The 15880-nt window shown below is 39.0% G+C and overlaps 1 protein-coding gene across 1 annotated transcript in view; it reads right to left on the bottom strand.

The window, feature by feature from the left end:
• FUBP1 (far upstream element binding protein 1) overlaps positions 1-15880 on the bottom strand; it is a 34096-nt gene that overhangs the window by 1640 nt on the left and 16576 nt on the right. Inside the window, exons 17-22 of the mRNA XM_019530608.1 lie at positions 15445-15599; positions 15275-15354; positions 11953-12081; positions 8343-8417; positions 3507-3652; positions 887-933 (exon numbers count right to left, since the gene is read on the bottom strand). Coding sequence (XP_019386153.1) covers positions 887-933; positions 3507-3652; positions 8343-8417; positions 11953-12081; positions 15275-15354; positions 15445-15599 — 632 coding nt within the window. The remainder of the gene's footprint in view (positions 1-886; positions 934-3506; positions 3653-8342; positions 8418-11952; positions 12082-15274; positions 15355-15444; positions 15600-15880) is intronic.

The raw sequence follows: 15880 nt of genomic DNA, 5'->3' as shown, positions 1-15880 counted from the left end.
GTGTGTGAAAATGAAGGCAGTATTTTTGAATATTTTTCTTGAACGCACAGATAAGCAGGACTTTTGAAAAAGGATCAGCACATTTTAAAAACTGAATAATAAAACAAATTCTGGTAAGATGCTGCCGTAGATATTTTTTTCAATTTAACTGAAAAAATTATACCAGACCATCTATGAAACACACTAAGCATATACAGCAATTCAGTTAAAGTACCAAGGAACAGAAAATGCTGATTGCTATATAGATCATTAAAAAACTAATTTGCCATACATTAGCATTTCATTGGTGCACATGCTTTCTATAAAGACATACTATTCTGAAAAGCTGAAGTCTGTTTTTTGACCATATAGATGGATAAAAAAAACTAGGTTATCTAAAAACTGCACGAATATTTTGTATACTTTTAAAATTACCAGCATCAGTAATAATAGAAATACAAAGTACCCTTTGTATTTAGTTCTTACAGACAGGGTGGGAATATATCCTACTTCTTTCAAAAAAAAGAACAACGAAATTTGTGAAGGCTGTTGAAATTTCTAACTATTTTTCTGCATAATGAAAAAGTTTGTTTGTTTAATTGTAACGACTGAACTGCTTGAATAAAAGTCATAAAAATGGCTATCTAGATCAAGATGAATTACTGCAGCAATCCACTTATCTTTTCTAAAAGATGCATGTTTACCTAGAAATATAAACACTTGTTTAACAACTTAAGACTTCCCACTGAAATGGTACCATGAGTAACAATGCATTTGGGGAAAGCAGCAGATTGCTTTTGATACACAACCACAAAAATAAAGAAAAAGAAAAAAAAGAAAAAATCTCACAGGGACAACATTAATGTACTGAAATATTTATTTATATACTTCCTTAGGTTGTGCTTACCTGTTGCTTTTTGCAGCAGAACCTAAGGTGGAAGGTCTGGGAAGGCACTGTGAAGTATAAATAATTGCACTGTTTGCAATTAATAAAGATTTTATACCTTAAATGAATCAAAATCAACAGCCTCCATTTGTGAATGATAAAGAATCCAGTGAATTTAAATTTTGTTCAATTTAGTTCATTATAAATGCACCATTTCACTACAAGGTCATTATGTAATATCATGCAAAAGATCTGAACTATTAAACTTCATATCCTACACTAAAGATAGCAAGCATCTTCCCGTTTCAAACTACTATTTTAATTCCTAATTTAAAAAGGGGTAAAGACAATTCCTTCTAGATTCTACAAACACAATAAATACATTGCTGATTACCTGCATGATAAAAACTACTCAATTTTCAAGCCTTAAATTTTAACTTCTCTGCGCAGCCACCTTAAGGTATTATTCTCAAAGCAACAAAATGGTGCTCCAAAAGATAAAGCAAATACATGTTTATAAAATGATTTAACATACCTACATCACTACACTTCTGCAAACTAACTGAGGACAAAACAACTGTCTGACAAGCAGTTCCAAAAACTTTTATGTTAGATATGCATATTTTCATATGCTGAATAATACAGCCTTCAACTCATGAACACTAGTGAAAAATACTACATTACTTAGATAAATACAAAGTTTTCTTTAGCTATTGCTAGGTTTTTCAAGAATACTTACCCATAAAGCTCACATACATACATAAATATATATATATATATATATGCACACCTATGTTTCTGAATTAAGAAGCAGTTATGATTTCCTAAGATAGCAGCACTGTATTCCAACATAATATTCACACAGGTATGGCATTTGCATTATGTGGAACATTGACAAAAAGATACTGTTGCAGTTCATCAATTTGTCATTCTGATGTACTTACAGTGCAATGCTCCTTGAAGGAACAATCAAGGATGATACACAGCACAGTCCTTCTCACCCCTATAGAGCTAGTTCTATACTGGCTGGATCAAACCTGCACTTCAACAGACAATGGCAAGACAGACTGTATTGCATGAAGTCTAATATATGCAAAGAGCCAATAAATATGCAAAGAGCAAACAATGGATTTTAAAAGAATATCAGGTTTTTAGTATGAGTATCAGAGCAACAGAAACGTTTCAAGTATATTAAAAAAAAACATTTTTGATTCAACAACTGGTGTTGAGCATTTAACAAAACAGAAATTATCTGTACTGCAGGAAGTTCTCAGCCAACCGCTCACCACCACTCAAACAAAAATACAGTGTTTCAATGACAGATGCAATTTTGGTAACTAAAAAGCATACTGCATTCACCTTTCTACACTACATTTTGAAATGAACTACTGCAAACTGAATGCTTAACATTTTTACTTATAAAACTGTTTATACCTACTCTGAAAAATGCTTTAAAAAAAGTTATGCTGAAACGATCTTGAAATCAAGTATCAAATTAAGAACAGAGAGGTTAACTGTTATAGCCGCTGTACAGGTCTGAAACAGTGGTCAAGTATAAAAAAGGAAATTTCACTGTTAATGCAATGGAAGTATGCCAAAAGATCTTCTTAAACACATGCATTTTTTTAATCAAATAGAAAGAAAATGAAGATATCAAGATTACTGGTGCTAGACAGCAAGATACAATAAAATGAAAAATCCTTCATCTACAACTATTCTGCAAGAGGGGAAAAACATGCCATTGACAAGTTTTTAAACTCAATTAAGATTGCATGGGGAAAAAAAAGTCTCATTTGTGTACATGTACCTTAATTCAGCATTGCTAATAAATCCTAGAATTCTTCAAATACCCACATATCCAACTTACCGACACAGGAGGTTTCATATTATTTATTGTAAAGCACAAAACAGGCATTTTAAAAGTGATAAAGTATACATTGAAAAAGTACATTTATATCACAAAGCATTGACCACATAATTGCAAATACATTTGCTGGAATGTGTACATCTACACTAGTACTAAAAACAAACCAATTTTCATTTCTACACAGAAATATTACCTCCTATCAGTAGTGATAGATATTTTGTACATTTTCAAAAACACTATTTTTAAACCAAACAAAAATTAAGATCTTCATCAAGGCGTCTGCATCCATACATTTAACAAAGGTTTTTTCCCCCACACAATGAAGCAAATACTGTATTGTCCACTTCTTATTATTGGCCCTGTGCAGAAGAGATACATAAGAGATATACAAAAAGTTAAAGAAAATCCTTTAAATTGAGCTAACTCAGGAGTGAAGCCTTTAAGAAAGAAAAGTTGGTTAATGTAAATGGTGGTGGCTTCTTGCATGGTTTTCAAAACCCTGGGAGGAGAAAGTTTTCTTTTTAATTAAAAACATTGAACGTATGGAGATACACAGAACTCAAGTTATCAGATATCATCAAGTCATTTATACTAAATTATGCTGATAGTTATTTTGCTAGAAAAAAGGATGCATACTCCAAAGGCAACAAAGCAGGAGACATGCAAAATAAATATATATAAAAAAAATAAAAAAAATGAACAAAAACAACCACAAACCACCTCTAATTACTGAAATAGAAGCCAGCCAAAAATAAATTAAAAAAACCTTTATACCTGTGGTGCTGGTGGATGCTGTGGCATTCCCTGTGGACTTGTCTGGGCATAATATGCTGCCTGTTGTCTGTAATATTCAGCCCATGCTGCACTGTAATCAGGCTGACCACCTGGTGGGGCCCCGGCTGGTGCTGGAACTGCCTGACCTAAGAGAAATTAAGATTACACATTTTTGTAACTGCAACAAAGACAACAGAAGCTCAAAATAATCTCATTTCTAACAAACATTACCTTGCTTCTTGTAATATTCCTCCCAAGCCTTTGAATAATCTTGTGGCTGCCCTTGTTGACCTGAAAAACCCCCCACATTAATGTAACAATTCCCATGTAAACCAAAATTAAAAAGACATATAACAAAGGTAGAGCTCTTCTGCCATCTCAGCTGATGTCAGGTCCAAATAAAATCTAAAAATGGCACCCATGTAAATCACTTACACAATGCTATTCCTGCTCATACTAGAGATACAGCTTTAACTCTGCAGCACTACCATTTTGTTAATATACTCCACATAAAATGAGAATCCCCAGACTTCCCCAATCTCATGATGCACATTAAGTTGCTGTGTATTAATGATCGATTACACTGCTTTAAAGGAGTTCAGAACTACTTACTATTTGAAAAAGAAGAGATCAGGCATGCCCCTGACACCTGCTCTGCACCCCATCAACACAGAAGTAGACAACTTCTACTCATCACCATCCTCTTTTCCACAAAAGTAAGCTGCAGAAGTCTGCACTTTGCTAGAACATTACAGACAACAGAGCTGCAGTACTACAAAAAGCTCTTTGCCAGCTGGTATCATGGGATGACAGTTGGCTGGGATGGTTTAGTCAAGGATAATTCTGCCTAGAGCAGGGGGCTGGACTAGATGACCTTAGGAGGGCCCTTCTAAACTACTTTCCTATGATCCTACTATCAAAAGGAAACATACCTACCAGCCAAAAGAAATATTTGCACACACAGACAGTAATTAGGATGTACAAAAGAAGTGGAATAACTGATGGCACCACAAATTTGCTGACTTGTCTAAATCAAACTCCATCTGGAATACTGAGATACCTGTCAATATGCTCAAGTAAGCCCAAATCACAAAACTAGGTAAGAGGTAAGAAGAAAATAGACAACTTGGGAGAAAGGCAGAAACCTCAGTTCACCCTACTTAAAGCAAGCTGAATCCTGATCTCTTTGAATATACAATACTCATAAATCCATGGCCCATTTAAACTGATCTTCCATATGTTAAAGAAAAAGCTTGGGGGACGGGGAGGAATTAAATCAGTTTTCAAGTCTTGAAAACTTAGCACACAATCCCTAAAACAAAACATCCAAGTAAAAGTACCTCCCTCCCTCCCTCCTCCAAGTAGTGAAAGAAATTGCTAAACACAACATGGGTTTTCTAGAATGCTGAAGCTAGGACCATGGTCCATTAAAGTTGTAGAAGTCCTAGCAATTACACCACACTGAAAGATCCATCCTCCCTCCTTTTGTTTCTTTTCACGATACTCTTGAAAATATAACAACTATGGCTATGTCTGCATTGGAGGAGCTGTTGCTACTTCATAGCAGCAACGCTTTGGTGGCTGGACTCCATGATGCAAACACCACTCCTGAATAGTGGGAACTGCCAACAGAAGCCACCTTTGCAGCTACAGAAGATGTGACCACACTGAGGATGCGGGTTTGGGTGAAGGCAAGTCAGAGAGTGACACTGGCTGCAAAATGAGATCTTTCCATACCCCTCACTAACATACTACTGCATGTCTATTACAAAGTTTAAGTAGTGTTGGCAGACAAAAGGCATCAAGTGCTTCAAAAGAAGGAAAAAAGTTACAGCACAAAAACTTTAAGTACTCTTCAACTCTCCCCTGCCCTCTGCATCAAACTCCCTCCTAACTCTTTGATGCCTTATCATGGGTTTTATGAACAACTTGTTTCCTTAATAGCTCCTAACACAAGGGCAAGGTCAAACAACAAAACAAAACAAAAACAGCAGCAATGAAAGTAAAATATCTACCTTCCGGTAGCCAAAATTCAAATCCTGGAAGAGTCAGTCAGCTGTTCTTCATTTTATATATGCTAGCCAATTACTATTTTGCCTAATGCTTAGGGATTGATTTCCACTTACTTTAAAATCATATTTAAATTTGTTTTCTACCAAATTGTGTAGATACCAATTTTAAAGCAACTCTCTCATTTCCCATTGAGAAAAATTTAAGTCAGGTTTCTGTTTGGATCATCAGGCTTGAAACTATGCAAGATATTCTCATGTGCAACTGGACAGGGATTTAGTCTATTTTCCACACAAAAGTGCTCAAGTGATATCCAGTATTGATAAATATATTTCTACACTTTTGGCAATTTCAGTACAAAAATTAGATAATATAGTCTCACTTTTAATCATTACTACAGAGCTTCTATTAGATATGCATCCTAATTTAAAAGGCTGACTGATGCACTACAAAACTGGTTGTGAAAGCTTTAAAAAAAATCCTTCCAATATTTAAACCTCCTGCTTTCATAAACTGCAAAAAAATTCCCATCAAAACAAGCACAGAATGTTTGTTTTTTTAAATCCACTAAATTTCTTTCCAAGATAGACCCATTCCCCAACATCACGATAATTTAAATTTCACCATTTCCTACACACACAAGATGCAGCTCTGGCTTGACTGTGGAACTCGTGAGTCTTAGCCAAAAAACCATTCATTCACTCAAGATGCGTTCTTCCAAAACTGCACTGAAACATGAAATTCTTATTAGCAAGCTGAAAATGTTTACCACTAATATTAGACCACATTATCTAGAATGATCTTGTACAGATGTAGGACATTCAGGAGAGGAAAGCCCCAGAAAACTCATTTTTATTCTTAGTAACAACCATTTCACTACTTTGGAACACATGCAGGAGGGACACGGGGCAACTCTGAGACAAATTAAAGCCTAGCTCCATCCCTAAAATGTCACTTGGATCCCCTTGTCTGCTGCTCTGCTTGCTGTTCCCTGCCCTCTTGAGAATCTGCTGTGTACCCCATACAGAGAAGCTACCTGTGCCACTTGTGGCACACATGCTACAGGTTGGACAGCCCTGAACTGGGATGTAGTGAGCATTAAGGAGCAGCAACCCTACCCTTCCTTTAATAGCACTACAATATTAGAGGCAAATAAAGATGATTTTGTAGAGGAAGTTAAGGCAGCAAAATCCTGAGCATGATAAACCTGTATTGTCAGCAAATTATCTGCCCAAATGTCATTATAGAGCATGTTGCACATGTTTTGATCTTCCAGGGGACTGGCTTATCCTTAGACTTATATGATGCAGAATTTGGCTGCAAATCAAATTAGTAGGATCCAACTTGTATAGTGAAAGGAAACAGAAGTGATCATGTCCTGAACTGGTAGTTTCACTAAAATAAATTTTAAGTGTTCTTCACATCAGTACACAAAGCTTTCAATTGGAAAGACTTTTGAGGCAAGCTAAAGAAGAATGAATTAATCTAATGTATTAAATAAAGTTTATTTTTCTCACAAATTAATCTACTAAAAGTCATGTGGTAGTTTTTTTTGCCTTTTTGATATAAGAAATATTTTTCTTTTTAAGATAACTGAAGCTAGGATTCATAATTTTATGGATACAATAAAAGGAATTCAGCACTCTGGGTAGACCCCAGGGATGAGAAAAGTCTGACTGAAGGTTAGGCATTAGACACCAAAATATAATTATATACACTATGTACTTGGTGCATAACTGGAAAGCTAGGTCAGGCTCCACTACTGCAAGAGTTACTAGGATGTAAAATGCTTCCTATTTCTCTCATTTGATCTACTTTTTTAGGATTTTCAGCCTTTGTTTTGCCTTCTTTTTAAAATTGCAATTCTTCTGCATTTAAGGATTGGTTCCCTTGTTTCTGATTTGTTCTTTAATTAGACTTGGCCCAAAGAAAGGTTAAGGCTTTGGTTCCTGAATCTTCATCAGCAGTACATAATTGAAAGAAATCCTAGGAAAATTCTTAAAGGAGCCCAGATCTTCCTCTCTAGGGAAGTCAAAGTATAGAAATATTCCAGAGTCTGATGAGAAATGTATTCGTCTGCTTACAAATGTGAAAGCATCTTGGCTTTTTGCCTTTGGAGGTGAACTGGACCAACGAGCAGATGTCAAAAGGTAAAATACACTGAACACAACCCTTTCAACCCCCCACCCCAAATAAATGCAGGTGCTGGGAGGAAAGAATTGATGAGGAGGGTAGTAATGAAACAGGCAGTGGGGGGACAGACAGTGCAGGAAGAAATGGGAGGAAGGGGGGGCTATGTTATGGCTATGAACAGGAAGTGCAGAGGTGGGGGGGGAGGGACAGGTAGCGAGGCAGGCAGCCTGTTACTGTTCCCCAAAATTAGAGAATAGGGCATTTTGTACAGTGAAATTTGAGACACAGACAGATCTAGAAAGCAGGGTCGCCCTCTATGATGGTACCACAATGTGTCCAAAAAGTTCATGTGCTTTCTTGGAAATATTTTTTCAAATACATATGCTTCTATACCTATTCCTCCTAGGACAATTTAGGACTAAGGAATTCAAGAAACAGCAACTCCTCCCCACCCTCAAATATGGTATACTGCAAAAGTCTGTTCACTAATAGAATTAAAGGAGATGCTGTAAGCATATTTTAATTAAACATTTTAATTCCCAACATGTGCCAGGAAGTCTAATGATAAAGGAACCTATGCCACTTAACTGACATCAGACCAAGTTCTTATTTTTATTGGCAGAGCTCTTCCAAATCCAATATGAACCTCTCTTCACCTTAACTATTTTGGCAAACAAAAATGTATTAACATACCCATTTTTTTGTAGTATTCTTCCCATGCCTTGGTATAATCAACTTGCCCTGCTGGTGCTGGATTTGGCTGATCTCCTGATTTAAAGAAAGTCAAAATAAAACGTTAATACATTTTATGTTTTTTCTCCATTTGCACCAATTTACTTCCTTCTTAACATATCCAAAATATAGCCAGGTAATTTTAACAAAACAGCTAAAAAGCAGTTTAGAAAAATATTTACAGATCTCATGAATCAGTTACAGACCACTAAGTACAGTCCCATGGGACACCCGTGTCCACTACGGGCCAGGGAGGTCCGGGTAAGGGTGATCCCCCGCCCTCCATAAATACTGACCTCGTGAAGGAACACCTTGACAGGCTGGATACCTTCAAGTCAGCTGGCCCTGACAAACTACACCCCTAGGGTACTTGAGGAGCTGGCAAGCATCATAGCCCAGCTCCTGGCACGGATCTTTGAAAACTCCTGGTGCTCTAGTGTAGTGCCCGACGACTAGAAGAAGGCCAATGTGGTGCCTATCTTCAAGAAAGGACGGAAAGTGGATCTGGCTAACTATAGGCCCATCAGCCTGACTTCTATCCCAGGGAAGATCTTAGAAGAGTTTATTAAAGAGGCCATCCTCAACAGACTGGCTGACACCAACATCCTGAGGGATAGCCAGCACAGGTTTGTTGTGGGTAGGTCTTGCTTGACCAACCCCATTTCCTTCTACGACCAGGTGACCTATGACCTGGACAAGGGAAAAGAGATTGATGTCGTACATCTTGACTTCAAAAAACCCTTCGATCTGGTATCCCATGATCACCTCTTGGCAAAACTGATGAAATGTGGCCTTGGGTCCACCACGAACTGCTGGCTGGGAAATTGGCTCCGTGGTCGGACCCAGAAGGTAGTAATTGATGGAAGTTGATCATTATGGTGCCCTGTGACCAGTGGGGTCCCCCAAGGCTCTGTCCTTGGACCCATATTGTTCAACATCTTCATTAGTGACGTGGACATTGGAGTCAGAAGCAGACTGACCAAGTTCACCAATGACACCAAACTTTGGGCCAAAGCATCCACACCAGAAGACAGGCAGGTGATCCAGGCTGACCTGGACAGGCTCAGTAAATGGGTGGATGAGAATCTAATGGTGTTCAACACCAAAAAATGCAAAGTTCTCTACCTTGGGAGGAAAAACTTGTAGCATCCTTATAGGCTCGGCAGTGCTACACTGGCTGGCACTATGGAAGAAAGAGACTTGGGGGGTCATCACTGACCACAAGATGAACATGAGCCTGCAATGCAACGCTGCTGCCAGTAAGGTGACCAAAACACTGGCTTGCATCCATAGATGCTTCTCAAGCAAATCCCGGGACGTCATTCTCCCATTGTACCAGGCCTTGGTGAGGCAGCAGCTGGAGTCCAGTTTTGGGCTGCGTTCAGTTTTGGGCTCCACAATTCAAAAAGGATGTGGAGAAGCTTGAGAGAGTCCAGAGAAGAGCCATGCGCATGATCAGAGGTCAGGAAAACAGACCTTACGACTACAGGCTGAGTCATGGGGCTCTTTAGCCTGGAAAAGCGCAGGCTCAGGGGTGATCTGATGGCCACCTACAAATTTATCAGGGGTGACCACCAGTATCTGGGGGGAACATTTGTTCACCAGAGCGCCCCAAGGGATGACAAGGTTGAATGGTTATAAACTACTGCAAGACCGTTTCAGGCTGGACATAAGGAAGAATTTCTTTACTGTCCGAGCCCCCAAGGTCTGGAAAAGCCTGCCATCGGAGGTGGTTCAAACACCTACACTGAACACCTTCAAGAGTAAACTGGATGCTCATCTTGCTGGGATCCTATGACTCCAGCTGACTTCCTGCCCTTTGGGCAGGGGGCTGGACTCGATCTCCCGAGGTCCCTTCCAGCCCTAATGTCTGTGAAATCTATGAAAGTAAAACTAAGAGAAAGAACTTTTTAAAAAAAACTCAAGCCCCAAGACGACCTTTCAAGAACAAGAGGAATCTGCTTAGTCCAACCCATTTACAACAGCACACCTAGCAAACAGTTATTTGCCTGATACATGCAAAAGATGTTTGAACAACACAGCCCCCCTCGCAACCACTGTGCAGTAGTATCAGCTATGTGTCTGCAGCAGCAGATACAACTGAAAAGAGAAAAAGTACTTGCACTTGATGACTTCTAGTCAGCTTCTAACAGCAGATGAGAAACTGTCTATTGGCTAGTTTGACTGACTCAATCTACAGGCCTTACAAATAACTAGGTAATTGCTCTATAAGGGGCCATAAAGTGTAAACAGCTGAGCCCATACTGTATCTGGACCAAATAGCCCTTAAAATTAAGGTGGATTAAGCAGTGCCTTTAACAGTCACAGTCTTGCACTATTTACATGGTTTTAATGGCTGCCTGTTACTCTTGGCTGTCTTAAGTCACTTAATTTAGGCCCCATACAGACATTCAGTTTCTCCTGGAAGTCACTACTTTACAGGTATATAGAAGTTTCGATTTCTTCTCACAAAGCAAAAAAAGCCACTCCAAGAGAATAACCTGGGAACAGAGAGTTAAATCACTCCAAGGAGTTTCAGCTTCGAGAATGTCCATACACCTTCCCTTCCCTTCCTGTCAGAAAAGTGCATCAGAGCCAAGGGCAACAGGCAGTCGTCCCACAGGTGGGAGTTGCAATTACCCGAGTCTCCCAGCCATGGGACCCTCCAAGGGTCCACTGTGCTGCGCAGGCTGGGAGTGCTAGTCAGCTGGTCAGATGTTCAATTTATGCCATTATGGGGATTAGTTACAAAGTTATTACACATTTTCTTTTCTGTAATAACTTTGTGGCTATTCCATTTTATTCCACCATTAAACTGAATTAATTTGTGGCCAGGTTACTATTTAAGAGGCAATTAATGATTTAATCACTTCTAAAGTGTGGCATCTCCCAGGAGCCAGAGAGAAGCCCCAGAACAGCCCCTACCTCTAGTTATTTGTGTTGGACTTTTCTACTGTCAAATGGAGCAAAAAAAACACACCCTGTTCACAACCCCCATAATATGCTGCAGGGAGATAGCCTGCATCAGCCAATCATGGCTTCACTATGCATTGCTGACATCTGTAACCAAGCAAAGTAAAGGAGCCTGCAGACCACATGGAGGTGTGTGCACAAGAGGCTACACAGCATCAGCACTGTAGGCTCTACACTTTTTAAGGGCTCAACATCTGAATGTCTGTTAGGTATCTCCAGTTAAGTTTTTCTACCAGAACAGCAAAACTGGGAAAATTCCCCCAGATCATCTGAACACATGTACAGAGCCTTATTTGCATCCAAGATTTATTTACATCTACTATAATGTGCATTTACATGCCATTGAAATTTTTATTTCAAACTCTTAAAAAAAACAAAGACCCAAGAACTCTTGAACTGAACTTTAACTTTTTTTTTTTTTTTTTAAGGTTTAAAGTTTGGCACCAAAATTAAGAATGTGCCAATCCCAACAGGGTAAGTGCCATTTTCCCTTGTATGGGAAACCCCAACATGCACCATGAGGACAGAAGTCTTCATAGATCATTACATTCTCAATAATGACAAGCAGCTTCTCCTTTTAATAAATGGATCCAATTACCTTGTCCATTAGTTTGAGTTGGAGCTGGTCCAGCAGGAGGAGCTGCAGGTGGTGGCTGTGCTTGCTGCTGATAGTAGTGAGCATAATAAGCAGCCCATGCTGCAGAATTGGGGTCTGTTCCTGGCTTACCTAAAAAAATAAAGGTCCACTCTCTTACAATGTAAATAGTATACTTTGGAAGAATATTACATAGCTATAAATATCACATAGCTTTGCTTACAGTTTTAGTTGTTTCTATGTAGAGCATGTATTGTTACACCGTCTACATGTATCTTACTATCTTTTACCTTTCCATCTCTTTGCTTTTCATCATGTTGTTTCACTTACCTTAAATGTTCAGGGACAATTCATGTTTTCTGCTGCACCATCACTCCATAATCAACCACAGTTGTGTGATGAATAAACTCCAACAGAGTATTTTGCAATTCTAAAATGCTGTGATACTCTCCCAGTTTAACTGTTACAAAACTGCAGTTGATCCTTTGATTCAAGCTAGCATCAAACTAAACTCTATTGTTTCAATTATACCCTTTAAGTGTAAGTTGAGTCATGACCTGACTAAACTTCATTTTAGTAAGTACTAAACCACAAAAAATGCATCCCTAACTCTCCCTGGTACACTTGGATTTCAATGGCCAGTTCCATTTTTAAATAATGAGAAACACCTAATACTAGAAAAGAAGCTATCTTGAATTTTGAGTCTCTCAAAATGTTTTCCAAAGTAATGAAAAGGTACTACGTCACAAAAAAAGTTTAGAAGCCCCATACATACAAACCTTGCAATATTTAAAAATCTGGTCAAATCTCTCCAAATGAAAAACATTTTGATATTTCTAAACCATTTATTTTCATGTTAAGAATGCCTCCTGATGCAAGCAAACAGCTGACAGAACACGTCAAGTCCTATTCCATTTAGATGTCTCAGAGATAGTCTAATTAGTGATGTAAATTAAGAAGACACCATGATGAGAGTTAAGCTGTTCTTTTGCACTGTAATTTAGGTCATAAAATTTTACTGGAAGAAAACAAGCAAACTACAGGGATGAATGTAGGCTGACTGCAATGCTGCGTGGAGTACAAGAGAAAAGGAATTAACTGAACTCTAGGTCTATCAAAGCATATGCTACCAAAAGATGACCGAACTGCTTTGTTCCTTTATGGAAGGAAGATCTACCCTAAAAAACAAACAAACACAAAACCGAACACCCTTAGAAACCTATTCTAGAGAACTAGATTTTGAAGACTACTGAAGACTCCTAGTGAGAGAAAGATATATAAATAATGATTGAACAAAAAACAATTCTTGACCACTTTACAATAAAAACAAAAAGGTGTCTAATGTCAGAATTATTGGCTGCTTCCAGATGTTAAAAAATGCCAACCCAGAATACCCCCATGCTTTACCAGAAGCCACAGCATGTTACACTGACCTGACTCTGCAATGTCTGTATAGATGAGACACTTCAACAGGACTATCTGGCACTTTTAACTAAAGTTGTTTTAATCAGCTATTAGATAAGAGCACCAAAACAGCACCACTAAAGCGCCCGATTTATGCAGACATTGGCCAAGCCGGGTTCAACTAACGCGCTGCCTCTTCTGGGTATGTTCTGGGCTCAGGATGGGAGTACGCCAAGTTTAAAGACACCTTTTTTAAAAGTCTGCACAAAGCCATTGTGTGAGGCCTGGAGATCAGAAAATTGATTTTTACCCATATACGGTGAAAGACTTCAAGTACTGGTTGTTTAAAACAGAAAATTCTAAATAGATGCGTCACACTGACTCACTGGATGCTTTATGCCCTGGTCTCATAAACCAAGTTAGTGATCTGACTACATCTCCAAAGACCAGTCCATCTCTCTTGCTTCATGAACTTCTGCCATGCCAAAACCCAGATGAACAGCAATGAAGTACTGAAAATCCCCTAAAGAGCCATCAACACATTCCTGCATCAAAATATTTTAGTTTGCAGCCAAAACCTAAACATGATTTCCAGATGTTTAGTAGTACAACAGAAGTATGACCCCCCTGATTTTTGGAAAAAAAAATTGAGGGGAGTGCAGAGTGGGGAAAAGAATTTATTTCCTCTCAAGAGCTTTGACTGAAATCTTTTATCCAGCTTTAGACCACTGCTGAAATCTTTTATACTAACAGTAAGCAGTTAGAATCAGAACATTTTTACCCAGGTTCTGCCATGTCTTATAGTTTCATAGTTTCTAGGGGCGGAAGGGACCTGAGCAGATCATTGAGTCCAACCCCCAGCCATGGCAGGAAAGAGTACTGGGGCCAAAAACCACCCCAGCAAGGTATACATCTAGCCTCCTCTTAAGGACCCCCAGGGTAGAAGCCAGCACCGCTTCTCTTGGAAGTTGGTTCCAGATCCTAGCTGCCCTGACAGTGAAGTAGCGCCTCCTGCTATCTAGCCTAAATCTACCCTCTGCCAGCTTGTGACCATTATTCTTGGTCACTCCTGGTAGTGCACAGGGGAACAGGGACTTCCCCAGTACCTGCTGATCCCCTCTGACTGGTTTGTAGCCTTGGCTCCCTATAGATCTGTTTTCTACCATCCTGCTCAACTGGACACTTGAATTACCCTTAAAGTTGCTCAGGTAAAGGTTTTTAATAAGGGGGATGGACTTCGGAAAAGATTTTGAAAGATAATTACCTACCAAAAAAGAACCAAACAACAACAGTCTTAATGCTAACATAATGGAAGTAGTTAACAGAAACCAGGATTTCTGAAGTGTTGCTATCCTTTAAGGAGGAAAAAAAAATGGCGAGAAATCCAAGATTTTGACTCAAAGAAGCTTTATCCTCGCCGGGATCAGTATCACTTAGAAATAAGATACAGTTAAACCACCAAGTGAAACATCATGGCCAGTGAGACTAGAAAGGGCTTTGGGAATCAATATAAATCACAAAATCTTTGTCGGAGACCCTCAAACATGCTACTTCAGCTCTCTGAACTAGTGGCCTGCTTTTCTTACTCAATTTTACAAGATAAGCTTAGTAGAGAAACTTGAACCTCTCACTCTAATGCAGGTAAAATTTTGAGATTTTCCATTTAGAAGAATGTAAGCAAATCACAGATGTAACAAGGAAACACTCCTGCTCTTTTAACTGAATTTCAGTAACTTACAAGTTATTTTTATGTATTTTATGTATATGCAGTTTCTCAAAGTAACGATCAAGAAGCGGTTTTCAGATTTAGCAGTAAAAATAATACAAAAAAACCCCCGTAAAACACACTTTTAAAGCAGCACATATGTACATCAAATGCATGTCTGAGCAAGAATATTTTATAAAAAAATGCATTTCTTACCTGGATCTGGTGGGTTTGGTGGCTGCCAGTGTGGATAGGCGTTACCCCACCCTTGTGGGGCATATGGTGCTGGTGGACCACTGTAAGACAAAGTACCATGCTCAATGACATTCAAGTTGAGGGTGACTCCACTCCCCCCACTTTAAAAATGGAACTAAAATGCTGCTTACTGGGGTGCAGGACCAGGGGGTCCTGGATTATAAGGAGCAGGATTATAAGGTCCCATAGGAGTGCCGGGACCCGGCGGTCCAGGAGGTCCATGCGGGCCAGGAACAACACCATGGGGCCCATGAGGAACAGGTGGACCCAAAGGATTTACTGGACCCTATAACAGGGAAGAAGCAGGCAGGGAGAAAAAAAGTGACCCCCATGTTTTCACATACTGAGAGCACAAGTCTGGATTCCAACAATGAGCTAAAAACTTTTGTCCAGACGTCTGGACTTTTCCTTCAGAAATTGATTCCTTAAGGCATGAACACATGTAATAGGCATAGCAGTTTACATGTAGTTTAACCCTGAAGCAAACAAGCCTGTTAAACCAGTTTAAAGCTGCTTGTTCAAATGTGTACCTGGAAAACTAAGTATTCATTTGAGCAAGTTCCTGGC

Source organism: Crocodylus porosus, unplaced genomic scaffold (genome assembly GCF_001723895.1).
Source record: "Crocodylus porosus isolate Cpor-Errol unplaced genomic scaffold, CroPor_comp1, whole genome shotgun sequence".
Classification (NCBI taxonomy): domain Eukaryota; kingdom Metazoa; phylum Chordata; order Crocodylia; family Crocodylidae; genus Crocodylus; species Crocodylus porosus.
Note: the sequence above shows the minus strand (reverse complement) of the source record. Positions and strands in the feature narration are given on the sequence as shown.